Source organism: Hypanus sabinus, chromosome 26 (assembly GCF_030144855.1).
Source record: "Hypanus sabinus isolate sHypSab1 chromosome 26, sHypSab1.hap1, whole genome shotgun sequence".
NCBI lineage: Eukaryota > Metazoa > Chordata > Chondrichthyes > Myliobatiformes > Dasyatidae > Hypanus > Hypanus sabinus.
This window is the reverse complement of record NC_082731.1, coordinates 3714585-3740679: the sequence shown is the minus strand read 5'-3', so window position 1 is coordinate 3740679 and position 26095 is coordinate 3714585. Positions and strand designations below refer to the sequence as shown.

At 43.0% G+C, this 26095-nt stretch overlaps 1 protein-coding gene across 1 annotated transcript; it reads right to left on the bottom strand.

The window, feature by feature from the left end:
- Positions 1–3006: 3006 nt before the first annotated feature.
- tbcb (tubulin folding cofactor B) lies at positions 3007–24603 on the bottom strand. The gene is made up of 6 exons (XM_059951394.1): positions 24294–24603; positions 13379–13522; positions 6918–7014; positions 5420–5611; positions 4495–4567; positions 3007–4377 (listed from the first exon to the last, which is right to left on the bottom strand). The coding sequence occupies exons 1-6, from the start codon at positions 24414–24416 to the stop codon at positions 4260–4262; spliced, it is 747 nt and encodes a 248-aa protein (XP_059807377.1). The 5' UTR covers positions 24417–24603; the 3' UTR covers positions 3007–4259.
- Positions 24604–26095: the final 1492 nt, after the last annotated feature.

The following is a 26095-nucleotide window of genomic DNA, read 5'->3' as shown; positions in this document are numbered from 1 at the left end:
CAGCGCCCTCTAACGACTCGGAGTCCTCCGAGCTCAGCGCCCTCTAACGACTCGGAGTCCTCCGAGCTCAGCGCCCTCTAACGACTCCGGCTCCTCCGAGCTCAGCGCCCTCTAACGACTCCGGCTCCTCCGAGCTCAGCGCCCTCTAACGACTCCGGCTCCTCCGAGCTCAGCGCCCTCTAACGACTCGGAGTCCTCCGAGCTCAGCGCCCTCTAACGACTCGGAGTCCTCCGAGCTCAGCGCCCTCTAACGACTCGGAGTCCTCCGAGCTCAGCGCCCTCTAACGACTCCGGCTCGTCCGAGCTCAGCGCCCTCTAACGACTCCGGCTCCTCCGAGCTCAGCGCCCTCTAACGACTCGGAGTCCTCCGAGCTCAGCGCCCTCTAACGACTCGGAGTCCTCCGAGCTCAGCGCCCTCTAACGACTCGGAGTCCTCCGAGCTCAGCGCCCTCTAACGACTCGGAGTCCTCCGAGCTCAGCGCCCTCTAACGACTCGGAGTCCGCCGAGCTCAGCGCCCTCTAACGACTCGGAGTCCTCCGAGCTCAGCGCCCTCTAACGACTCGGAGTCCTCCGAGCTCAGCGCCCTCTAACGACTCCGGCTCCTCCGAGCTCAGCGCCCTCTAACGACTCGGAGTCCTCCGAGCTCAGCGCCCTCTAACGACTCGGAGTCCTCCGAGCTCAGCGCCCTCTAACGACTCGGAGTCCTCCGAGCTCAGCGCCCTCTAACGACTCGGAGTCCTCCGAGCTCAGCGCCCTCTAACGACTCGGAGTCCGCCGAGCTCAGCGCCCTCTAACGACTCGGAGTCCTCCGAGCTCAGCGCCCTCTAACGACTCGGAGTCCTCCGAGCTCAGCGCCCTCTAACGACTCCGGCTCCTCCGAGCTCAGCGCCCTCTAACGACTCCGGCTCCTCCGAGCTCAGCGCCCTCTAACGACTCGGAGTCCTCCGAGCTCAGCGCCCTCTAACGACTCGGAGTCCTCCGAGCTCAGCGCCCTCTAACGACTCGGAGTCCTCCGAGCTCAGCGCCCTCTAACGACTCGGAGTCCTCCGAGCTCAGCGCCCTCTAACGACTCGGAGTCCTCCGAGCTCAGCGCCCTCTAACGACTCGGAGTCCTCCGAGCTCAGCGCCCTCTAACGACTCGGAGTCCTCCGAGCTCAGCGCCCTCTAACGACTCGGAGTCCTCCGAGCTCAGCGCCCTCTAACGACTCGGAGTCCTCCGAGCTCAGCGCCCTCTAACGACTCGGAGTCCTCCGAGCTCAGCGCCCTCTAACGACTCGGAGTCCTCCGAGCTCAGCGCCCTCTAACGACTCGGAGTCCTCCGAGCTCAGCGCCCTCTAACGACTCGGAGTCCTCCGAGCTCAGCGCCCTCTAACGACTCGGAGTCCTCCGAGCTCAGCGCCCTCTAACGACTCCGGCTCCTCCGAGCTCAGCGCCCTCTAACGACTCCGGCTCCTCCGAGCTCAGCGCCCTCTAACGACTCGGAGTCCGCCGAGCTCAGCGCCCTCTAACGACTCGGAGTCCGCCGAGCTCAGCGCCCTCTAACTACAACACACACAAAATGCTGGTGGAACACAGCAGGCCAGGCAGCATCTATAAGGAGAAGCACTGTCGACGTTTCGGGCCGAGAACCTTCGTCAGGACTAACCGAAAGGAAAGATAGTAAGCGATTTGAAAGTAGTGGGGGGAGGGGGAAATGTGAAATGATAGAAGGCCGGAGGGGGTGGGATGAAGCCAAGAGCTGGAAAGGTGATTGGCGAAAGTGATACAGAGCTGGAGGAGGGAAAGGATCATGGGACGGGAGGCCTCGGGAGAAAGAAAGGGGGAGGGGGGAGAACCAGAGGGAGATGGAGAACAGGCAAACAACTAAATATGTCAGGGATGGGGTAAGAAGGGGAGGAGGGGCATTAACAGAAGTTAGAGAAATCAATGTTCATGCCATCAGGTTGGAGGCTACCCAGCCGGTATATAAGGTGTTGTTCCTCCAACCTGAGTTTGGATTCATTTTGACAATAGAGGAGGCCATGGATAGTCATATCAGAATGGGAATGGGACGTGGAATTAAAATGCGTGGCCACTGGGAGCTCCTGTCCATTTCTATCCATGATTGTTTTCCGTCAACGGAACAGAAACACTGTGGACAGCGGGTCCCGAGCTTCGCCAAGTCCTCAAGTCCACCGCACTGAAACTGGTTAAAAGGGACAAGTAGGGGTGGTGCTAACTGGAAAAAGGTTCAGGGTGAATCTTGCCAAGAAAAATTTAAGCCAAGTACAAAGTTACACACTCAACACAGTGTCAACAGCAATGACTTAAAATGGTGGACAGCGTCATGATTCAACTTAAACTGGCGAATGGCGTTCTCCTTCCTCGGTTTGTAAGTCGGGCGTTCATAACTCAGGGAATGCCTGTATTTCAATTATGTTTCTCTACTATCATAATTATATGTGCTGTATGTGACTGTTGGTACCATGGCCCCAGACAAATGCTTTTTCATTTGGCTAGTATTCCTGTACAGTTGAATGACAATTTCTCTTGAACTTGTACTCTATTTAACAAGAATGAGAAATAATTGTAATGAAACTAAACAGTTCTTTTTTTAAAAACAGAGCACAGAGTAAAGATTGGGATGTTGCTTCCCCGTTCTACCTCTGGCAGAGGTAGCCATAGAAGATGAAGAAGATCAATTTTTGAATCAATAAAAATCAAACACTTAAAGCAGAAAGGCCTGCACAGAGACACGAGGGTCAAAAAATACTGATTCTCTACCCAGTAAATGCTAATGTTGCTACTATATCTACATCCCTTCATGCTGTTGCTATGGCTATTCTCTGCCTCAGGGAAAGAACTATTTTGCTGTACATGATAAGAACCATTTGGATGCACTGGAATCATTAGTCAAGATTTATTACAGTACCCATTTTGCAGTTGTATAAAGCACTATCTTTGGAAATGAAATTGAACTACATGGTCAAATTAATAACCAAGACCCAACTGCAATGAAACACCGCCATAGGTAAAGATGCTTTATTACGCCACTTTGTTTTACAGAGCAGAAAACATTGATGTACACGTGTTGAAATCTTGTTGCAAGAAATACCTCGGTAGTGCAGCCAAATGTCAAATGTGTTCAAAACGTGCTAATAAGGTAACAAATCAGTAAGAAACCTTAAAAAAAGTATGCATGAGAAGTATGGAGTGAGTCTGTGCAATAGAGATTAACCTTTTCCAGCAGCAATAACAACATGTACATGTTAAGGCAAAAAAAAAACTTTCCTTTCAATATCAAGAAATTGAAATCTTACTTGCACACCCATACCTTGGCCGAAAAAACATTTGAGCAATGTGGAAGAAGTCACTAGCTCATCTTTTAAACGGTAAGAAAAGAATGTTTGGCAAGAGAACAAACTTTAAAGATTTATGTTATAAACTCCTAGGAAGTAAAATAATGAAGCACATTTTACATAGCTGATGCAACACTGCATAAACACCTTAGCTCAGTATGGAAGCAAGGCAGAACTGATGAAAGATTGCAAATACTTAGAGTTTGTACCTATGTCTCCCAACAATAAATTAAAGTAAAATTGAGTAACAACTGAACTAATTTGCCAACTTTCAGTGATAATTACCACAGTTTATGGCAGTATTATCTAAATGTACTTTGGCAATCAATAGATCATTTTCTTCAGCTGGTATCTACCACAGTAAACAGAATCACAAAATACACAAGTATAAAAAGATAGAACACGAAAGAAGATAACTCTTTGCTTCAAAGGGGTTGGGAACCCCTATGTCAGGGGTTCCCAACCCTTTTTATGCCGTTTATGCCTATACCATTATCCAAGGGGATGTTGGGAACCCATGACCCACAGTAATGATGAGCATTGTTCAGCCCTAATTATGGACAAGTGTAATATTGCTTACATCTGGACCAATAATTTTACACTGCAATTTTACAAAGAGTCTAAGTGTCGATTAAGTGTCTTTTGATCAAGTTAATGTGTTTTGCAAATTCTGTCTGGATTTTCAATATCTAGTGTCAGTTGCCAACTAGAAATGTTGCAAATGTAAAAATGAATGGACACCTCTATTTCATCATGAGGCAAACAACCTGCAGAGCATGTTAGCCAAATAAGTGCATAGTCCCAACCTATTCAGGAACTCCAGCAACTTGAATGCAACTGTAACAAGGAATCATTGAATTCAGGATTATCAGGATACAAGTCCACTGTGCAATGCCTTCAAGATATAGAATGATTAGTAATCATATTTCATCATTCAGGCCATAGTCTTCCTCTGGATAATCACCCACTGTTACAGACTGTGGCTTCACAAATGCTCCATACTTGGACTGACATTCAAAGTATCTTTTTCCATTTACACTGCAGAACAAACAAAATTATTGATGAGGAACAGTGAATGAACATTTGCAATTATATTTTTCTTTCATTCAAAATCACCAAGTGCTGAGGTCTTGGGATTCACAGGAAAGACTTTACCTGCCATCATGCTTTCCTAAAGGTTCATCATATTTCAATCCAATCCAGTATCCAGGTTTAAATTCTGTTTGACCTGAAACAGCAAGATTAGAATTAGATGGAAGTTCAGCCAAGATCCAAAAATCACTCCTACTAGGTTTCTAATTGACAGTAACTGATTTAACAGGCCTGTGGATTCTTGTTATGTTATTAGAAAAAAAATTCCACTGGAACCAACAAGCAGATCTAATTCACTATTTTATGTGAGGTATATTTTTTAGCCTACTTAAATGAATGATCTGTAGAAATATGCAGCATTTATCAGAAGTACAACATAACTGAGGCCCATAAAGAATAAATCTGCTGCAAATACAATAAACGGCCAAGCATAACTTGTATTACCTCCTGATAGTAGCTCAAATCTTACCACTCTGTGTTTGAGCTTGATGTAATGGTTGGCTAAATAAAATTTTAATTCAAGGTGGAAGCAAAGCTGCATGGATGTAAAGGAGTCTGATCTACTTTAGGCTTGCTACAGATATATTTAATTAGTGTCTGTAACTTTCTAATTTACATCAAGTAATTTATACTTAGCTCAAATCACAGACTTAACAATTGTACTTCATTAAAAAAACTGCAGATGTTGCTGGTCTAAAAATGCAGGAAACACTCAGCAGGTTGCAGTTTTCACGAAAAGAGGAACTTTACAAATCAGAGACTTGGAAATGAAAAAAAGAACTGACCTTAAGTTGCTGAGAGGCTAGGGACTGCTGGGTAGAACAAAGAGAATATCTCTGATGGTGAGAGGCCAGACTGCCCAAGTGATGCCAATATTTTCAGTCCTGATTCAACTGATCTGGTTCAATTACTATTGCATTATGTTCACCCAATATGTTCTTGGACTGTATTATCCTCTGTAAAAACTTTCTTTTCACAGCCGACTTACCAACATACATCACTGTGCCTCGTTTGGTTGGCTGTCCTGATATTATAACCTCACACCTTGAACCTACTAGGATGCCATCTGCCAAAGCTTTCTCCTCTTGTCGTCTCTGCTCCATCTCCAACTCTTCTTTTGCTCGCTGCTCCTCATTATGCAAGCCCAGCTTGTTGCGTTTCATAAATAAACGAGCTGAATCTGAAATAAAAATAAGTCATTGTTACTAGGCAGCCAGAAGTACTTTCAGTTAAAACCACTTCAACTGTAGATGTAACTTAACATGTTAATTATCTGAATGGCTAGAAGCAATAAATAACACGTAAACCACTCCCAGGCAAAACAAAAAATAATCAAAGTCACAGAAGCAAGTCAGACTCGTATACAAGTTAAGCAAAAAAGCTTTGTGACTTTGTGTGATTTTTTTTTGTTTTGCCTAGGAGTGCTTAAGCTACATCTATATGTGCAAAAGTCTTAGGTGCATATGGACTGAGTGCAGGTCAATGGGACTAACGTAATAAAGTTTCGGTGCAGACTAGAAGGGCCAAATGGCCTGTTTGCTGTGTTGTAGTGTTCTATGGTTCTATATACATAGCTCAGGTGCCTAAGACTTTTGTACAGTACTGTAGTAACTTTATACTGCTGTACTGCTACAACAAATAAAACAAACTTCATAAAATCCATGAGTGATGATAAATCTGATTCAGATATGGGTCTATTGTGGATTGAGAATGGGAAGGGGGCAGGGAGAAGGGAATCATATCTGGGGAAAAGGGAAGGGAAGGAAGCAGAAAGCACAAGAGAGACATTCTGTAATGATCAATAAACCAATCGTCTGGAATCAAAACATCTTGCCTGACATCTCAGGGCTCGGTGTGTCTGCACCCACAACCCTCGCACCTGGCACTCATCCTCTGTCACCAGTCCACATCCTCGTCATTCCCAACACCCTTTGATCCACCAGATTTAAAAACGCGCTCTCTGCTCCATATTGATAAATATAGTTACTGTGCAAAAATCTTAGGCTCCCTAGCTATATACATGTCCTTAAGATTTTCACACAGTACTGTACATTGAGAATAATATTCCCATTTAATGAAGTATACACTTTTTCTTTGAGAATAATACCCATGTAAGAAAAAGATAATGAAAAGATTAAAAGAATTGACATAAATTCCATCCCATCCAACAAGGCATCATGTTTAGTTTGCAGCAAATCTTAACTTAAGGACAACAGGGGTGTCAACAACATGGTCAAAAAGAATGGATGTTACATCCAAATTCTATTGCATTACATCTGTATCTTCTGTGAATTTCAGTGTATTGTTCAATACCAATGTAGTACAACATTGGCTATCTAACCAAGTAATAGTTACAGAAATAAAATCAAAGATGATAGCAAAATACTCAGTTAATTTAACGTGCGAAATACCTTCAAATTTATTATTTTCAATGGGAAAGAAACTTGTCAAAATTAACTAGAACGTGATTTTACTCAGTGTCTTACCTGTTCTCTTTTCATATGCTTCATTTGAAATTTCATATTTAATAACTTTAGAAACATCCTCATATTCTCCCATTTTCACTCCACTTTTGTCCATTACCTAGAAAACACAGATTTGAAACAATCATCCCAGTTAACTTTAAGAAAAGTAGCAATAACTATCCTGCATTGTGGCAACCTGCCCCAGAACCCAAACAAAATTTTATCAACTGCACTGCTTCAGTTTTGTCCCAAAACATACTTCCTGTGTACACTGAATCTGATAATACCCCACCAATTATTTTAATGGATTTAAATATAGAATTAACATTTAACATCAGTTAACTGCATTTTAGTTGACAGCCCAAAAGAATTCACTTCAGCATGATTTTATCCAACCCCAAAAGTTGCAACATTAAAAAAAGCAATTTGAATGCAAAAGACATTCTGCTGAGATCACATCTTGAATATTTGAAACATGTCTGATTTCCCTGGCTAAGGAAGGATTTTGCAGGTCTCATAAAGGATTCTCTGCGACAAGAATTTCATTTAATTTGTCAGAGTAAATATTTCATTTGGTGCAACAACATGGACAGAACACATGAGGAGAACTCTTTCAAATATGGGTCAATGAAAACATAGCATTTAGCACTCACATTTGGGAATAAGTGTGAAATAAACAAGCTATTTAAAATATGAAAACAAGTCTCTTGGGCGTCCAAGTTGCTGCATCTGGAAACAATGGCCAATGGAGGAATGACTTGTAAGTTCTGCTTGCTTTAAGTCTGTCAAAACAAGCATAGCTTGTGATTGATTTATTGAATCTTTATGGGGAGTAGAATAATTAGCTTTTGATTTATTGTATCTCCTGTTACACAAATTCCACAAGTCTTTGCAAATCTCAGCTCTTTTTTAACTGGGCAGACTATTAATTATGATAGAGGGAGTCCAGTTAATGATACTTCCTGGTTTTCAAGGTTTGTTTACAAGCAGACAGGTCCACACCAGAAATTAGTTAGCAAAGCAAGAGGTGAAAGGAACCTTATTTTAAAAAAAAAGTTGACCAGATACAAGTGCAACTGATGTTTCTTCTAGCCAAGTTGTCTGAAGGCATGGATCGCAGCCTCAAAAGAAGCAGGCCAGGCATCCTCTCTTCTCCCCTCTCTTGGGCAGATACAAAAGTCTAAAAGCACCCAACAACAGGCTGGTACAGCTTCTACCCTACTGTTCTAAGACTATTGAATGTTTCCTTAGTATGATAACATGGACTTAACCTTAATCTACCACTGACAGACAGGAGGCAGCTAGTAAGAATAAATGGGGCTTTTTCTAGATGGCTGCCAGTGACCAGTTTAGTGTTCCTTAGGGGTCAGTATTGGGTCTGTAACTTTTCACATTGTTTATCAATGATTTGGATAATGGAATTGATGGCTTTGTGGCAAAGTTTGCAGATGCTACAAAGATAGGTGGAGGGGTAGGTAGTGCTGAGGAGACATGGTGATAGTAGGACTTTAAAAATTAGAAGAATGGGCAAAAAAAGTGGCAGATGGAATAGTGTTGGTAAATGTACGATAATACATTTTGGTAGAAGGAACAATAGTGCAGACTTATCTAAATGGGGAGAAGGATCAAACATCAGTGGTGCACAGGGACTGAAGATTCCTTGTGCAAGACTCCCAGACGGTTAATTTACAGGTTGAGTCTGTGGTAAAGGCGGCAAATGCAATGTTGTCATTTACTTAAAGGGGAATAGAATATAAAAGAAAAGAGATAATGCTGAGGTTTTACAAGACACTAGTCAGGCTGCACTTAAGAGTATTGTCATCAGTTTTGGGCCCCATATCTCAAAGGATTAAAAAGAGGGTCACAAGGATAATTCTGGGAATGAAAGGGCTTACATACAATAAGGGTTTGACAGCTTTCGGCCTATACTCACTGGAATTTAGAAGAATGTGGTGGGGGGGGGGGGGGGAGAACAAGATTTCATTGAAACTTACCAAATGTTGAAAAGACTAGATAAGGTGGATGTGGAGAGGATGTATGCTGTGGTGGGGGGGGGGGGGGGGGGGTATCCAGAACTAGAGTGTACAGCCTCAAAATTGAGGGGCAACCTTTTAGAACAGAGGTAAGGAGGAATTTTTTTTAAGCTAGAGAGTAGTGAAGCTGTGGAATGCTCTGCCACAGACTGCGGTGGAGGCCAAGTCCGTGGGTATATCGGCAGAAGTTGAGAAGGCAAATGTATGGAGTTCAGTGGGATCTGGGATCAGACATGATGGGATGGTGGAGCAGAATTGATGGACCGAATGGCCTAATTCTACTCCTATGTCTTATAATCTTAAAGACTGGAAGTGAAAATAAAACAAATTCACATTGTCACCTACAATTACTATCTATATACACTGCACGCTGGACTGTAATTCTTTATTCTCAACTCTGTTGCTTTCCTTTCTACCTCAATGCAATGTTGTAAATTAGTTTATTATTTTACAGATCAACTAATTTACCAGCCATTAAAGGTTAGAACCTTCTTTACCTAGAGTACATTTAATTGTTAAGATTTCTCTACCCAAGCTGGCTAAATCATTAGAAATATAAATACATTTTAAAATATTATGAGAATCACAGGATATGAGGTCAGTTCAGGAAAGTAGCATCATCAGAAGAACTTTAGAGTGTAGACAAATATTTTTCTCACAGAGATGGTACTCTGTTTGCACAGTTTTATTTAGAGATACAGTGTAGAACAGGTCCCTCCAGCCCAAAGCACAGCACCACCCTGAGGATGTACAAACTTCCTGACAGAGGATGCTGGAACTGAACTCCAACTGTAATAGCCTCACACTACTCACTATGCTACCATTAGATTGGAGTCACAAGAGACTTCAGATACTGGACTCTGGAGCAGCATATAAAATACTGGAGTAACTCAGCAAAATCAAGACCTGAAATGTTCAACTGCCCCTTTCTCTCTAGAAGTGCTGCCTGGACCATTAACCTTTCACATCTTGACTTTGCTGACTTACCCTAGTATTGTGTATTGCCTCAGCAGACTGTGGAAGTAAAACTACCCCATATAAATTAATACAAGAGGCAGAGGAAGTATTCAGTAAGTTCACAGCAGAACTTGTCACCTCGAAGGCATTCTCTTGATCTGATCCAATAACCATTGTTTCCCTTAATATCCAAAAGGATACCAATCATTTCTTAAGGCATCAGGTTCCAACTCAGGAGGGAATCACACATTGTTGTTAGCAGCTGTAAAGTAATTGTTAACATCTATCTCAGATAATTACGATGAAGCAGAAACAAAGGAATAGGGTATAATAATTGGGACAGAGTGAGATCAATTTACAGACAAATAGCAGAATCTATTTACCAGTGTTAACAAGTGAACATCCTGGGGTTCGCAACCTTTCATTATGCCATGGACCCTTATCATTAACTGAAGGGTATGTGGTCCCTGCCCATTCTCCCTGTAACCTTTGATGCCCTGATTAACCAAAAACCTTTCAAACTCTGCTTTAAATATACAGTACTCAATAACCTGGCCTTCACAGCTGTCTATGGCAATGAATCCCACAGATTCATCACACTTTGGCTAAAGAAACATTTCCTAATCTCTGGTCTAAATGGATGTTCCTCCATTTGGAGACTGTGCCTCTGGACCTAGACTCCCCCATTATAGGAAACATACTATCCATATCCACCCTAGTTAGGCCTTTCAATAGATTTCAATGAGGCCGCCCCCCCCCCCCCCCCCCGCCATTCTTCTGAATCCCAGTGATTAAAGGCCCAGGGCCATCAAATGCTCCTCATATGATAAGCCTTTCAATCCTTGAATAATTTTTGTGAATTTCCTTTGAATCCTCTCCAATGCCAGGACTTTTTTAAGGAGCCCAAAACTGCTCACAATACTCCAGGTGCAGTCTGACCAATGCATTACATCCTTGCTTTTGTATTCTAGTCCTTTCAAAATGAATGCTAACATTGCATTTGCTTTCCTTACCACTGACTCAACCTGCAAGCTAACCTTTTGGGAATACTGCACGAGGACTCCCTAGTCCCTTTGAATTTTTTTCTCCATTTACAAAATAGTACATGGATTCATTCCTCTGCAACACCCTGCTTCCTCAACACTACCTGCCCCTCCACCAATCTTTGTATCATCCGCAAATGTGGCTACTGTTAAGTACTCGTGACATGACAGTGGTACCCTTGTCACGTGACTAGGGTTGAAGCTATACTGGACTTGAGGTAATGGTCTTGTGATGGTGGAGTGATGTCATTTTCCTGCCAGTAGAGGTCATGTGACAGTTTTTTTTTAAAACAGGTTATAAAAGGAAGACCCCACCCTGTGAGGAGGGGCAGTTCGTGACTGGATTTGCCAAGTTGACTTCATGCCACTGCGTGATTTAATGTGATGACGCAGTTTAGTTGAAAGATGAAGTTTTATCTAATGCCTAAAGTTTAAAAGGTCATTGCCAGCAGGTTCTTTACAATACTGCTAGTTGGAGAAACCAGTGGAGAATGAAGATCGGAGTTTGGGAGTTAAAGATCGAGGAGAATCTATTTAGACGGTGAAATGGGTTCGACCTTATTTAATCCTTATTTGGAAGGAATTCGTTGACTGTTCTCGTGTTAATCTCTGCGGGATAGCAGAAGATTGAGGACAGTGTGATAAAGGAAAGGTCAGTGCCTTTAAGCCGTTTCGTTTCGTAAATTCTTCGTGGGAAAAGTTCGACGTCAGGGATCGAAGCAAAACAACGTGAAAGAGAATTTAAATCGTCTTATAAAGTCTCCTTTTAAATGGACTGTGAGCATTTCGAACTTTTGGCAATACTACTTTAAAGAACTGTTTTTGCAACATCCCTTTAAGAACTGATTAAGCTGCCGCACAGCAGCTGTTTCCGGTTACGTTAGTGTTTGTTTACTTTTGGGGGGGGGGGGGGGTTTGTTTTCAGTGTTTAATAAAAGTGTTGTTTGTTATAAAATCCCTTGCCGAACTCATATATCTATTGTTGCCTGAATACGTAACACTACAAAGCCACCAATTTCTTCATTGATATATAACATGAAAAGAAGTGGTCCCCATGGAACACCACTAGTCACTGACTGCCAACCAGAAACTTCCCGTCAATCCTTTTGCAACTTGGGTCTAATTTTCCAGTCATACCAACATGTTTTTGGGATGTGAGAGGAAACCAGATCACCAAGTACAAATCCACATAGTCACAAATAGTAATAAAAACTATACATTGACACATTGCAAGTCTTGTGTTACTCAAGATTTACAAAGCTTTATGAATTCTGCAAACTACAACAAGTACTATTCAGTAATCTCTTGCAGAAAACAGTTAAGTTGTTTTCAGACGGCTTCCTAATCATCAAGTAGCACTGAGAACGCAAACAAACACTGGTCATTGGTTTAGCCCTATCCAAAAAGATGAACCACTGATGTGTTGCATTTAGGCTATGTAACACCTTGGGAAAGGTTTCACTTCTCATGTAATGGGTTTTCTGTAGAAGCAGTGTTTGGGTCATGGTTAGAGATAACAGGTGCTTCGGAATGTGAGCCGTCCAATGATGGGAGGGTGTTTTCATGCCGTGTGCCTGACACCAGGATGATCTGGGTCTTTGTTCAGCGGGAGATGAAGAAAGAAGATGCCGGAGCAGAACCACCATCCGACGAAAGCCAGGAGATTGAAGGAGAATCGGTGGAGAGGAAAACTTGAGCTCATTAGAATATTTCATAAACATGGGCCCCTTTTCTTTTCGCTTTTTCTTCACTAACCCTTTAGTCAAATTAAGATTACAAAGCTAAATCGTTTAATTGTATGCGGTGCACTGCCTGATTTGTAACAGAGTAACACATCATGCAGTATCCACACAAACAGGGTTTTCAGGGTGGACTCGCATCTCAATCTCAACCGTTTGGCAGGACCAGAGATTGCCTTCCCTAGACTTACGCAGCCCACAGAACCTGAGCTGTTACAGCTACATTAGAACGTATCCAAGGTAATTTTAAAATATTAATAAGCACTGATTAATTATTTTGTTAGAAATATGGGTGGCAGTGGAGATATGTCTCTATTTAAGGATGTGCAAGGTGCTCAGTTAGCCTGCAGGTCACCCTTGGGCACCTGCTTAGGTCCCCAATTAGGGTCATGTGAAGCTACGGGAGCAGGTGGTGCACATCACAAGTCCTGGTTATGTGATGAACCGACGCCAGGCAGACAATCTCTGAAGATTATTGTTACTGGCTGGGGTCACTCATCTTGTAAAGACACTGCTTAGAAGGCGGCAATGGCAAATCACTTCTGTAGAAAAATTTGCCAAGAACAATCATGATCATAGACCATGATCGCCCATGTAATAAGACACAGTGTAAAATAATGAAGACTTTTAGAAGTAAATTCAAATTACAATCTAAACAGTTGGATGAGCTACGTTCATGGAACTTTATGAAATAATTTCATTGTACTCACATGTATCCGACAGTGATCATCCACAGGATAAGATCCAAGCAATGCATCATCTTGGTCCAGCAAGCCAATGAATTTGTCATCTGCATTGAATAACTCCAGCTCCATGGATGAGGCAGGAGAACCCACAATCAGTTCTAGTTTACACTGTTATAAAAATGATCAATTAAAAATAATAGAAAGTAAGCACATCAATCTTTACCTAGAATTTAAACAGTGTGGGCAAATAGAGTCTTCAATTTTTAATTTAAAATTAGTATATTTTCTTCTTGTAGAATAATAGTTACAAGTTTTCACCTGTTGAACCAATTTCACTCAAATCTCCTCAATGCAACTGAACAGCCTTCTGCTTTCTAAATATGTGACTTAAGTGTGTGGCATCCCTTTCCAACTGTCAGCCTACACTCCTGTCTCATCTTCACTTAACAGCAAGCTCCCTCTGTAACATCCATTAAAGGTCCATTCAAAAATCCAAGCAACATTATAAAGAAAATGAAACCTATGCCCCAATGCTGATCCCTGTCAGACACCACATCTTGTATTTTTGAGCTTCCTATCACTATGGCTCCCTTTATTCTAACTCTTTGCCTCCTGCCAATTAGCCATACTCCATCCATGCTAGTATCTTGACCGTGGTAGCTTGATAAGTAGCCCCATGTGTGTCATCTTGTCAAAGGCCTTCTGAAAATCCATGTGCACAACATCCACCAATTCACCTTTGTCTATTCTGCTTGTCATTTCCACAAAGAATTCCAACAGATTTGTCAGGAAAGATTTTCCCTTAAGGAAACCATGCAGAGTTTGGCCTATTTTATCTTGAGCCTCCAAGTATCCCGAAATCACATCCTAACTATCAACTCCACCTTCCAACCACTGGCCTATCTTCTGCTTCTCTCCCTTGAAGAGTGATGTGACATTTGCAATTTTCCAATCCTCCAGAACCATGCCAGATTCAATTGATTCTAGAAAGATCATTTACTAATGCCTCCATAGATATGTACAATGTCACAATTTTTTTGTTTCAATGAAATCTTCCTCATTCACCTACGTTGTAGTAAACGTAGCCCTAGTAATTAATCTCTTCTCAGATGGCATTCCTGACATCCCAGGAATCAATCTTCAATACATTCCTTCTTAGCTACTGAGAGCAAAACAGTACAATACAGGTACCCCCTCCCCCTTTACAAAGGTAGTGTTCCTGTGAAACATTTCTTAAGCCGAAATGGCGTAAAGCAAAGAACCTTTAATTTATATGGGAAAAATTTCCGTAAAAGCGAAAATTGTCTTTGTAATGCGAAAACAGGTTACTAATGTAGGTCTTTTGTAACAGTGAGGTGGTGTTTAGTGAACATTCGTAAAGCGGGGGACACCTGTACTCCACTCTAGTGTGGTCTCACCAAGGCTTTAAAGTGTTAGCAAGACATTCTGATTCTTGTACTCAAAACATCTTGTAATGGATGTCAAGATATCTTTTGCCTTCACAAACCCACAGTATATATTTGCTTTAAGTAACATGCAGGTCCATTTGGTGCAAGAACACTTCCTAATTTATCACTATTTAAATAATAATCTGCCTTTTGTTTTTTTGCTAGAATGGATAACTTTGAATTTTTTACGTACTATGCTGTATATGCCATGTACTTCTTACTTGTTCAACCTGGGCAAGTCAATTTGATCATTAACAAACAATAATCTGTTTGATAACCAATTAGCCACTGTCTGTCACTCCAAAAACAACTTCTATTTCTTACCTGTCAACCAATCCAGAAACCATGTACAAAATACCACCATCTAATGTGATATAATCTTACACATTATCCTCTTATGTGGGAGTTTACCAAAAGGCCTTCCAAAATTCCAAACATACCACATCCACTCCCTTACGGATTCTACCATACTGTGGCTGGTTGAGTGTCCAACTCTAAATACTGATCTATTTGAAAATTTGTCTACAAAATGCATTGGCACCTAGTTACAAAATGGTGCCAGTGATCACTGGCGACATTCTGTGGGCTGCAGAAAATTGTTCCAAAAATTCTTTTAAATATACCTTTTTTTTGATCTACTCTTACTGCAATCTTCTGCATGTAATTTCCCTGTAAGCAATGCATTTTTAAATCGACTGAATGATCTTCAGATCTCACGAATGACTGAAGATTCGGCAGACTAGACAGTATATTTAAGAGGTTGAAGGCTCATTGCCATGGCTGAAAGCGAGGTGGTTGGGGGGGGAGGGGGAAGAAATAGTTAACACTCCAAGCCAGGCTGAAATGCAAAGAGTTGAGGCCTCCTCTACTCAATGTCTTGTTGGCAGATGTGCAGTTGCGAGAGAAAAAGAATGAGGACCCAAGGGCAAGACTGCTGTAACGAAGAAAACTGAGGGTCTGTTCCATTGTATGTTTGATTGAAACGTGGCTTTCCCTGGGCATGCCAAATACAGCAATCAAAATTCAAAGGCTTCTTGATTTACAGAATGGATCAAACTGCTGATTCAGGAAAGGCAAAAGGAAAGACGTGATAAACATTCATTGGCACTCCGATGTGATGGTTTTATCAGACTCGTGTTCCCCAACAATGAACATGGTAAAATACCATCTGTTCTATTCATCTCAGGAGTTGTACACAAGACAAAAAATTAAGCTATTTGGCCCATCAAGTCCGTTCTGCAATTCAATCTTGGCTGATCCTTTTTCCCTCTCCAGCCTTCTCCCCGTAACCTTTGATGCCACTTCCAAGCTCTGCTTGAGTACACCAATGACTAGGCATCCATAGCTGCCTATGGTAACAAATTCCAGAAATTCACCACCCTCTGACTAAAGAAATTTCTCCACATCTCAGTTTTAAATGGACACCCCTCTATCCTGAGGCTGTGACCTCTTGTCTTAAGATTCCCCCAACATGGGAAACATCCTATCTACATCTACTGTCTAGGCCTTTCAACATTCGAAAGGTTTCAATGAGATTCCCCTTTCATCCTTCTAAATTCCAGCAAGTACAGATGCAGAGCTATCAAACAGTCCTCGTATGATCACCTTTTCATTTCTAGAATATTCCTTGTGAACCTCCTCTGAACCTTCTCCAACAGCATCACATCTTTTCTTTGATGAGGAGCCCAAAACGCAGACTGGGAGACCATTTTGCTGAACATCTACGCTCGGTCCGCCAGAGAAAGTAGGATCTCCCAGTGGCCACACATTTTAATTCCACGTCCCATTCCCATTCTGATATGTCTACCCATGGCCTCCTCAACTGTCAAAATGAATCCAAACTCAGGTTGGAGGAACAACACTTTATATACCGGCTGGGTAGCCTCCAACCTGATGGCATGAACATTGACTTCTCTAACTTCCGTTAATTCCCCTCCTCCCCTTCTTACCCCATCCCTGACATATTTAGTTGTTTGCCTGTTCTCCATCTCCCTCTGGTGCTTCCCCCCCCCCTTCTTTCTTCTGAGGCCTCCCGTCCCATGATCCTTTCCCTCTGTATCACTTTTGCCAATCACCTTTCCAGCTCTTGGATTCATCCCACCCCCTCTGGTCTTCTCCTATCATTTTGCATTTCCCCCTCCCCCCACTACTTTCAAATCTCTTACTATCTCTCCTTTCAGTTAATCCTGACGAAGGGTCTCGGCCCGAAACATCGACAGATGCTGCCTGGCCTGCTGTGTTCCACCAGCATTTTGTGTGTGTTGTCACAATACTCAAGGTGCCTTATAAAGCCCTGGCATCACATCCCTGCTTTTCTATTCTAGAACTCCTGAAATTAATGCTAACATTGCATTTGCCTTCCTCACCATAGACTCTACCTGCAAGTTAAAGTTAACCTTTTTAGGGCGTTAACAAGGACTCCCAAGTCCCTTTCCATCTCAGATTTTTTGATTTTCTCCCTACTTAGAAAGTAGCCTGTACACTGATTTTTTCTATCAAAGTACATGAACATGCATTTTCCAACACCGTATTTTATTTGCCACTTTCTTGCCCATTCTCCTAATCTGTCTAAGTTCTTCTGCAGTCTGTTTCCTCAGCACTACTTGACCCTCCACCAATCTTTGTATCATCCCTGGCAACAAACCCATCTATTCCTGCATCTAAATCATTGATATACAGCATAAAAAGAAGTGATTCCAACACCGACCCCTGCAGAATACCACTAAAAGATCGTTTTATTCCTAGTCACTGTCTCCTACCAATCAGCCAATGCTCCAACCATGCCCGTAACTTGCCTGTAACACCATCGGCCCTTAACTTGGTAAGCAGCCTCATGTGTGGCAGCTTATCAAAGGCCTTCTGAAAGTCGAAATAAACAACATCCACTGCATCGCCTTTATCTATCCTACTTGTAATCTCCTCAAAGAATTCCAACAGGTTTGTCAGGCAAGACTTGCCCTTAAGGAAAACATATCAACTTTGTCCTATCTTGTCCTGTGTCACCAAGTACTCCATAACCTCATCCTTTAACAACCGACTCCAATATCTCCAATATTGACTGAGGATGGCTAACTGGTCTACAATTTCCCTTCTGTGCCTTTCTCCTTTCTTAAAGAGTGGAGTGACATCTGCAATTTTCCAGTCCTCTGGCACCATGCCAGAATCGAATGATTTTTGAAAGATCATCACCAATGCCTCCACAATCTCCTCTGCTACCTCTTACAGAACCCTAGCATGCAGTTCATGTAGTCCAGGTGACTAATGTACATTTAGGCCTTTCAGCTTTTTGATCACCTTGTCCCTTGTAACAGTAACGGCACTCACCTCTCTTCCCTCACACACTTCAACATCTGGCACACTGCTAGCATCTTCCACAGTAAAAACTGATGCAAAATACTCATTTAGTTCATCTGCCACCTCCTTGCTCCCATTATTATTTCTCTGGCCTCATTTTCTAACAATCCTATATCTACTCTTACCTATTTTTTTTTAAAACATACTTGAAAAAAACTTCTACTCTCCACTTTGATATTGTTTGTTAGCTTGCTTTCACATTTCATCTTTTCCCTCCTAATAACTCTTTTCATTGTTCTCTGTAGGTTTTTAAAAAAGCTTCCCAATCCTCTATCTACCTGCTAACTTTTGCTTTGTTGTATGCCTTCTCTTTTGCTTTTACATTAGCTTTGACTTCCCTTGCCAGCCATGGTTGTACTATTTTGCCATTTGAGTATTTTTTCATTTTTTGGAAGGCATCTATCCTGCACCTTCCTCATTTTGCCCAGAAACTCACATCATTGCTGCTCTGCTTACAATTCACCAGCATCTCCTTCAACTTACTTAGGCAAACTCCTCTCTCATACCAGTGTAGTTTCCTTTACTTCACTAAGATACTGCTACGTCAGACTTTACTTTCTCTTTATCAAATTTCAAAATGAACTCAAGTCATATTGTGATTACTGTCTCCTAAGGGTTTTTTTTACCTTAAACTTCCTAATCAATTTACAGTTCATTGTATTAACACCCAATCCAGTATAGCTGATCCCCTAGTAGGCTCAATAACAAACTGCTCTAAAAAGTCACCTTATAGGCATTTAAAAAACTCACTCTCGAGATCCATTACCAACCTTATTTTCCAATCGACCTGTATGTTCAAATCTCCCAGGACTATCATGCTTTTTCCATTTCCCTTTGTGATCTGTGGTCCACATCCCAGCATTAGGATCTTTTTACCCATGTAGTTTCTTAACTCAGTCCACAAGGATTCAACATCTTTTGATCCTATGTCACATCTTTCCATTGATTTGATGCCATTCTTTACCAGCAGAGCCACACCCCCCTCCCCACCTACCTTCCTATCCCTCTGATACAAAGTGTAAACTTGGACATTCAGCTTCCAACTACAGGCAGTCCCCGGGTTACGTACGAGTTCCGTTCCTGAGTCCGTCTTTAAGTCGGATTTGTACGGAAGTTGGAACAAGTACATCCGGAATTATTTAGCATCAGTTAGTCAAACGTTTGTCTTAGTATATAGTCTTTTACCTTTCTATGCATATAAAACACTTAAGAAATGTATGTATTCCAATAATTAAACCACTGCATTGCTTAGTAATAATTGTAGCTTTCATCCGGGCAGCGCCTTTCACATGCTCCATTATTCTCACTTTATCCGTTATCCTTTAAAATTGTTCCAATTGTTGACCGACTGTAGCCTAATGCTTTTCCAATGACCGATGGGGTTTCACCTTTTTTCAAATGCTTTATTATGTACACTTTATTTTCAATCGCAATTGCTTCCTGTCAATGGAACAGAAACACTACAGGCAGTGGCTCCCGAGGTCCGCTGGGTCCTAAGGACCACCGCATTGAGACAAGCTAAATGGGACAAGTGGGGGCCCTGCTGGGTTTGGGTATTTGATCATCCACAATATTCTGTGTGGGAATTTAAACTGGAAGTGGCAGTGTTCTTTTTTTATGAGGTTGAGTTGCAAGCTCGACATTACCCAAGCATGGATGGTACGGGAGTCACTGGATCGACATTAACCCAGCACGGGAACAGTCTATCAATGGATCGAACCCGGGAAATTCTGTTATTCTGTTCTCCTGCATTGATCTCACTGCGCCACCAGCCGACTGGAACGGGGGGGGGGGGGGGGGGGGGGGGGGGGGCGGGGTCAGGGTGAATCTTACTAAGAAAAATTTAAGCCAAATACAAAGTTAAACACTCAACACAGTGTCATTCTCCTTCCTCGGTTCGTAAGTACGAGTTGTCTGTAAGTCGGACGTTCGTAACTCAGGGACTACCTATACAACTATTCTTCAGCCACGATTCACATCATACCTGACAATCAGAAATATTGTAACAGGATCATCCACCTTATTTCTTATACTTTGTGCATTCAGATATAACACTGAGCACTGTATTTGCTACCCTTTTAGATTCTGCATCCCTGTTGCACTGATAACACTGCTGGCTGCAATTTTGTCCTATCGTCTGCCTGCCATCCTGACAGTCTGACTGCACGCTATCTTTGCTTTTTTACCATCTGTTCTATCTTGAATCCCTTTACTCCAATTCCCACCCCCCTGCAAAATTAGTTTAAACTCACCCCAACAGCTCTAACAAACCTGCCTGCAAGGATATTAGTCCCCCTCGGGTTCAGCTGTAACCTGGCACTTTTGTACAGGTCATAAGGTACAAGAACTTGAAGCCCTATCCCAGCTTCTCAGCCATGCATTAATCTGCCAAATCACACTGCTTTTACCCTCAATGGCGTGTGGCACAGGCAGCAATCCAGAAATTACTTCCCTGGAGGTCCTGATTCCCAGCTTTTTGCCTAGCTCTCCAAATTCACTGTTCATGACCTCTTTGATTTTCCTTCCTATACCAATATGTATCAATGTGGCTACTCCCCCTCCCCCTCCAAAATGCTATGGACACGATCCAAAACGTCCCTGACCCTGGTACCGGGGAGCCAACATACCATTCGGGTGTCCCATTCATATCCACGGTATTTCCTGTTTGTTCCCTGACTATTGAGTCCCCTATCACAACCGCTTGCCTCAGCTCCTTCATTCTCTTCTGCACCATGAACCCACACTCAGCACCAGTAACCTGGTTTCTGTGGCATTCCCCTGGGGAATACAACAGTATATTTATTATTGAGGGGAACTAATGGCACCACCTGCGTATCCACACTTTCATTTCTCCTGACAGTCACCCAGCTACTTGCCTCCTGCAACTTAGGGATGACTACTTCCTAGTAACTTTGATTGATGTTCTCCTCACTCTTCAAGGAGCTGCAGCTGGAGGCACTTCATGCAGATGCAGTTCCCTAAGAGACTCTGGGTCTCCCAGGACTCCAACATTTGGCATGAAGAACACACAACGGCACAGTAAGAGGGGAAAAAAAACAGAAACTTACCAACAGCCAATTCCTCCTTTGAGCCAACTCTCACCACTGGCCTACTCCCAACAACGGCTGCCCCACTTGTCCCTTCTGTACTTTTAAACAAGTGTCGCCGACCGGCAATAAGCCTCGTCGCTGTGGCCTACTCCTGCTGCTGACTGGGCTGCTGGAATCCTGACTGCATAATCCTGACCACAGTTTACTTAGAACCAGAGGCCAATTATAATCAAGCACCCGTGATACAGCATGATGCCGTCACCAAACAGTCCACCCCGATGTGCTTCAAACCATATAGCCTGAAGCACCAGATATCCCAACATCCTAAACCACTGTAACACTAAGATAAGGAATGCCTATTGTTCCTTGCTCAGTCCCCAGTTCGCTTGGCTTCTCCTCCCTGCTACAGGCAGAAGCTAAAGAGCAGAACTCCAGCGATTAAGACAATAAAGAAGTGGTCGCAGGAGGTAGCTGACGATTGCTTCACATCAGTGGACTGGGCCACATTCAAGCACTTACCTAGATATCTGAATGAATACACCATGGTTTATTAAACAGACTTTATTAAAACCGCTGTAGACCAGTGTGTCCCCACTAAATAATAATCTTAACCAATCAGAAGCCCTGGATGAACCATGAGATTCAAAATCTGCCGAGACTCGGATCAGAAGCATTCAAGTCTGGTAACAAAGAAAGCTACAGGAGGTCCCAGGGACAATCTCCTGAAAGCCTTCTCACATGCAAAGTGAAAATTCCAGACCAAACTTGAATTAATGAAGGACACTTGACAGTTGTGCCAGGGCTTGAATACTATTACCTCTTAAAAAGTTGAATCAAATGACATAGGAGACAGTGAAAGACAGATAAGCTCAATGCTTTCTACGTTTTGACTGTCAAAACTTGGAGGAACATCAAGAACTCCCACAGATCCTGAAGATCCTATGATTTCAGTCCCTGAAGCTGACGAGCTTCAGGAGGGTGAACCCAGGAAAAGCATCTGGCCCGGATGGGTTCCTGGCCATGTACTAAATACCTATGCAGATCACCTGGCTGGTGTGTTCACTGAGATCTTTAACCTCTTGCTCCAGCAGTGTGTTGTAACCACCTGTTTCAGGCAGGCTCCATCTTGCCTACAGGAGCAACAGGTCTACAGCAGATGCCATCTCACTGGCTCTTCACTCAACCCAGAAACATCTGGACAGCAAAGGTGCATAAATCAGGATGCTCTTTATTGACTACAGCTCAGTACTCAACGTCATCATCCCCCCCCCAAAACTAATAAGTTCCAAGATCTTGGCCTCAATACTTCCATGTGCCTTCGGACCCTGGATTTCCTCAGTTGTAGACCAGTCAGTTCAGATTGGCAGGAGGAAAAGAGTGTGAAAAAGGGAGTCTTTTCTGCTTGGCTTCTGGTGTTCCACAGGGTTCTATGTTGAGACTGTTTCTTTTCACATTAAATATCAATGATTTCGATGACGGAATTGATGGCTTTGTGGCCAAGTTTGTGGATGAAACAAAGGTAGCTGGAGGGGCAGGTAGTGTTGAGGAAGGAAATCTGCAGGACAGATTAAGAGAATATGCAAAGAAGTGGCCAAAAGAATAGTGTCGGGAAATGCAAGGTCATGCACTTTGGTAGAAGGAATAAGGGTCTAGACCAGGGGTTCCCAAACTTTTTATGTGATGGACCGCTACCATTAACCGAGGGGCCTGTGGTTTAGACCATTTTGGACCTCCTTTCTGGGGAACGCGCTGGACGGTAGCACGATATTAATATGCAGCAGCCTCTCCGGGCACTGGATTGGGGATTGCCAAACGTGACGTGGATTTTCTGGTGTAGTCTGTTTTGTCACCTGCTTTTGTGATATTATTCTGGGGGAACGTTGTCTCATTTTTTAACTGCATTGCATTTGTGGTTTCTAAATGACAATAAACTGAATCTGATCTGAATTTTCTTAATGGAGAGTAAATTCAGAAATTGAAGGTGCCAAAGGATTTCTGAGTCCTCGTGCAGGATTCCCAAAATGTTAACTTACTGGTTCTGTTGATGGTGAGGAAGGCAAATGCAATGTTAGTATTCACTTTGAGAGGACTAGAATATAAAAGCACAGACTTAATGTTGAGGCTTTAGACAGCACTGTTGACACCTCACTTGGGAGTATTGTGAGCAGTTTTGGACTCCCTAAGTAAGAGAGGATGTGCTGGCCCAGAGGAGATTCACCAGAATTATCCCAGGAATGAAAAGGTTTACACGAGGAGCATTTTATGACTCTGGGCCTGTACTCGCTAGAGTTTAGAAGTACTGGGGGTGGGGGGGGTGAAATTTAATTAAAACCTATCAAATATTGAAAGGCCGACAAAGAGAGGAGTCTAGAATCAGAGGGCACAGCTTCACAATAGATGGACATCCCTTTGGAATAGAGATGAGATTTTGCCAAAAGGTGGTGAATCTGTGGAATTCATCGTCACCAACAGCTGTGGAGACAAGTTAATTGGTGTATTTAAAGCAGAGGTTGATATGATAGGATGACGTCCTCTAGGCTCAAAGATACTTTCTTTATAAGGATACTGAGTGGTTCCTAGTATAAAATGGATTCTTGACCACACATTATGATCTTGCACTTTATTTTATAGCAGCACTGCACTTTATCGGTAGCTGTTCCACTTGATTCTACGTTCTGCTATTGTTTTACTTCGTATTATCTGAATATCGAATGCATCGGTATGAACAACATCAAAGAAACTTTTCGTTGTTCCCCGGTACATGTGACAATTCCCATTCCGCCCGATGTCCTGACGGAGGGTCTCGGCCCGAAACGCCGACCAGCATTTTGTGTGTGTTGTCCACCCGATATGATTGACCTCCCTCAGTCTCACTTGAACAGACCCCGCCCACAGACAATCACGTGCCAGCATGCCCCGCCCACAACCACGTGCCCGCAGGCCCCGCCCACAATCACGTACCCGCATGCCCCGCCCACATACAATCACGTGCCAGCATGCCCCGCCCACAGATAATCACGGCGCCTCCCAAACCACGCCCACTCGCCGGGCCTTTCACCTCCGTGCGCGGCCAGACCAGTTTCTCACCTTGAATTCGGACACGATAATGCCACGGTTGAACCTTTTCTCCGAGATAAACGAAGTTAGGGGGCTGCTAATCCGCAGGTTCACCACCGCCGACGATACCACTTGATATGTGTTCGCCTCCATCTCCGCCAGTCACAGTTCGACACCGCGTGGGATGGACCTCCTGCTCCGACCGTCGGCTTCAAAATTGTGAAAGGCCGCAGGTTTGAAGCTAGCGGAGACGATGTTCAGCCGCTCCCAGTGCCGGTTTAAACCTTTGTGCCGTTGCTCTGGCGCAGCCCCGCCGTTTCTGGAATATTCCACCACAACTCAGATCTCGACGCTGATTGGCTGATCTTATGTCAGCCTCTGTTTCCCAACGTCCAATCATGACGCCGCGTTGAGTAAAGGGGCGGGAATAGAAGGTAGGGGTATAATTGGTGAAGGAGGACGGGGGATTTTGAATAGGATGGGACGGAGAGGGTTGTAGGGATAAACATTAAACAGGTTAATGGAACGATTAGCAGGAGAGGCTAGAGAGAAGGAACAAAAAAAGGTGGCAAATGGAGAGGTAATTTGTGGAAGTTAGTTTATTGTCTATAGACATACATACATAATATAAAGCCATGGAGATTAGCTTTCTGCTATGTAATACAAATGTCAGTTAAATGTGAATTTAAATCAAATTATACATAGCATATGTGTGCAAAATAAATGTAACACTGGTGCAAGATTGACGGAGTGAAAATGAAATACGGTCTGAAGTAGTGTTAAGAGTCCTCAGGTTGGTTCATGTGGTGAAGGAATTGTTCTAAAGCTTGAGGAAGCTGCTGCCTGGTGTCAGCTTTGGCAAGAGATGAGGGTTGCTGACAATGACCTCTTGAGACATCACTTCTAAATGTCACTAATCATAATATACAAGAGCAGATTTAGACCATTGAGTCCAGTCACCCATTCAATCGTGGCTGATTTTTTTTTCCAACTCCATTTTACTGCCTTCTAACCCTCTTACCGATTAAGAACCCACCATTCACTGCTGTCTGGCTGAAGAAATTCCTCATATCATTTCTAAAGGGATGTCCCTTTGATGGCTGTGCCATTGAATTCTGAGCTCTCTTTTCCTATCCAGGCTTTTCAGTGTTCGGTAGGTTTTAATGAGATGCCTCTTATCCTTCTGAATGCCAAGTACAGGTCCAGATCATCAAATATCTCTCAGACATTAAGCCTTTCAGTCTAGGATCATTCTTGTTAAGCACCTTGGTACTCTCTCCAGGGCCAGCCCCTCTGATCTGATGAGTCTACTACTCGCTGTAGCCTCTTGCCTTCCTGTGTCAGTCAGTGCTATTCTACATGTATAGACATCTGTCAGATGTTTGTAGAAGGCAGAGAGTCAGATAGAAGGAAAGAAAAAAAATGGGACTAGGCTTGAGAGGTATAAAAGGGGAGAAATGAGAGACACGAGAGACTACAGGTGCTGGAATATGGAGTGAAAAATCTGGTGGAAGAACTCAGCTGGTCACGCAGAACTGTGGGGTGAAAAGAAATTGCTGGAGTTTTCTGGTCGAAACCCTGCATCAGAACTTTTGCGGGGAGAATTGCAAGCTGGGAGAGGAACTGGCTGATGGAGGGAGGAACTATCAAGAAATTGGGAGAAGGCTGGGGTGTGTAATAAGGAGAAAGTGGGTAAAGAGGGAAAGCTGGGGGAAATGGGATGGGCAAAGTAAAGATAAGATGTGAGCAAAAGGGACTGGAGGGAAGGGCATATATTTAAAGTTGGGCAAGCTGTGTTTAATATGTACAGATTGGGAGATGGACTGCATTTG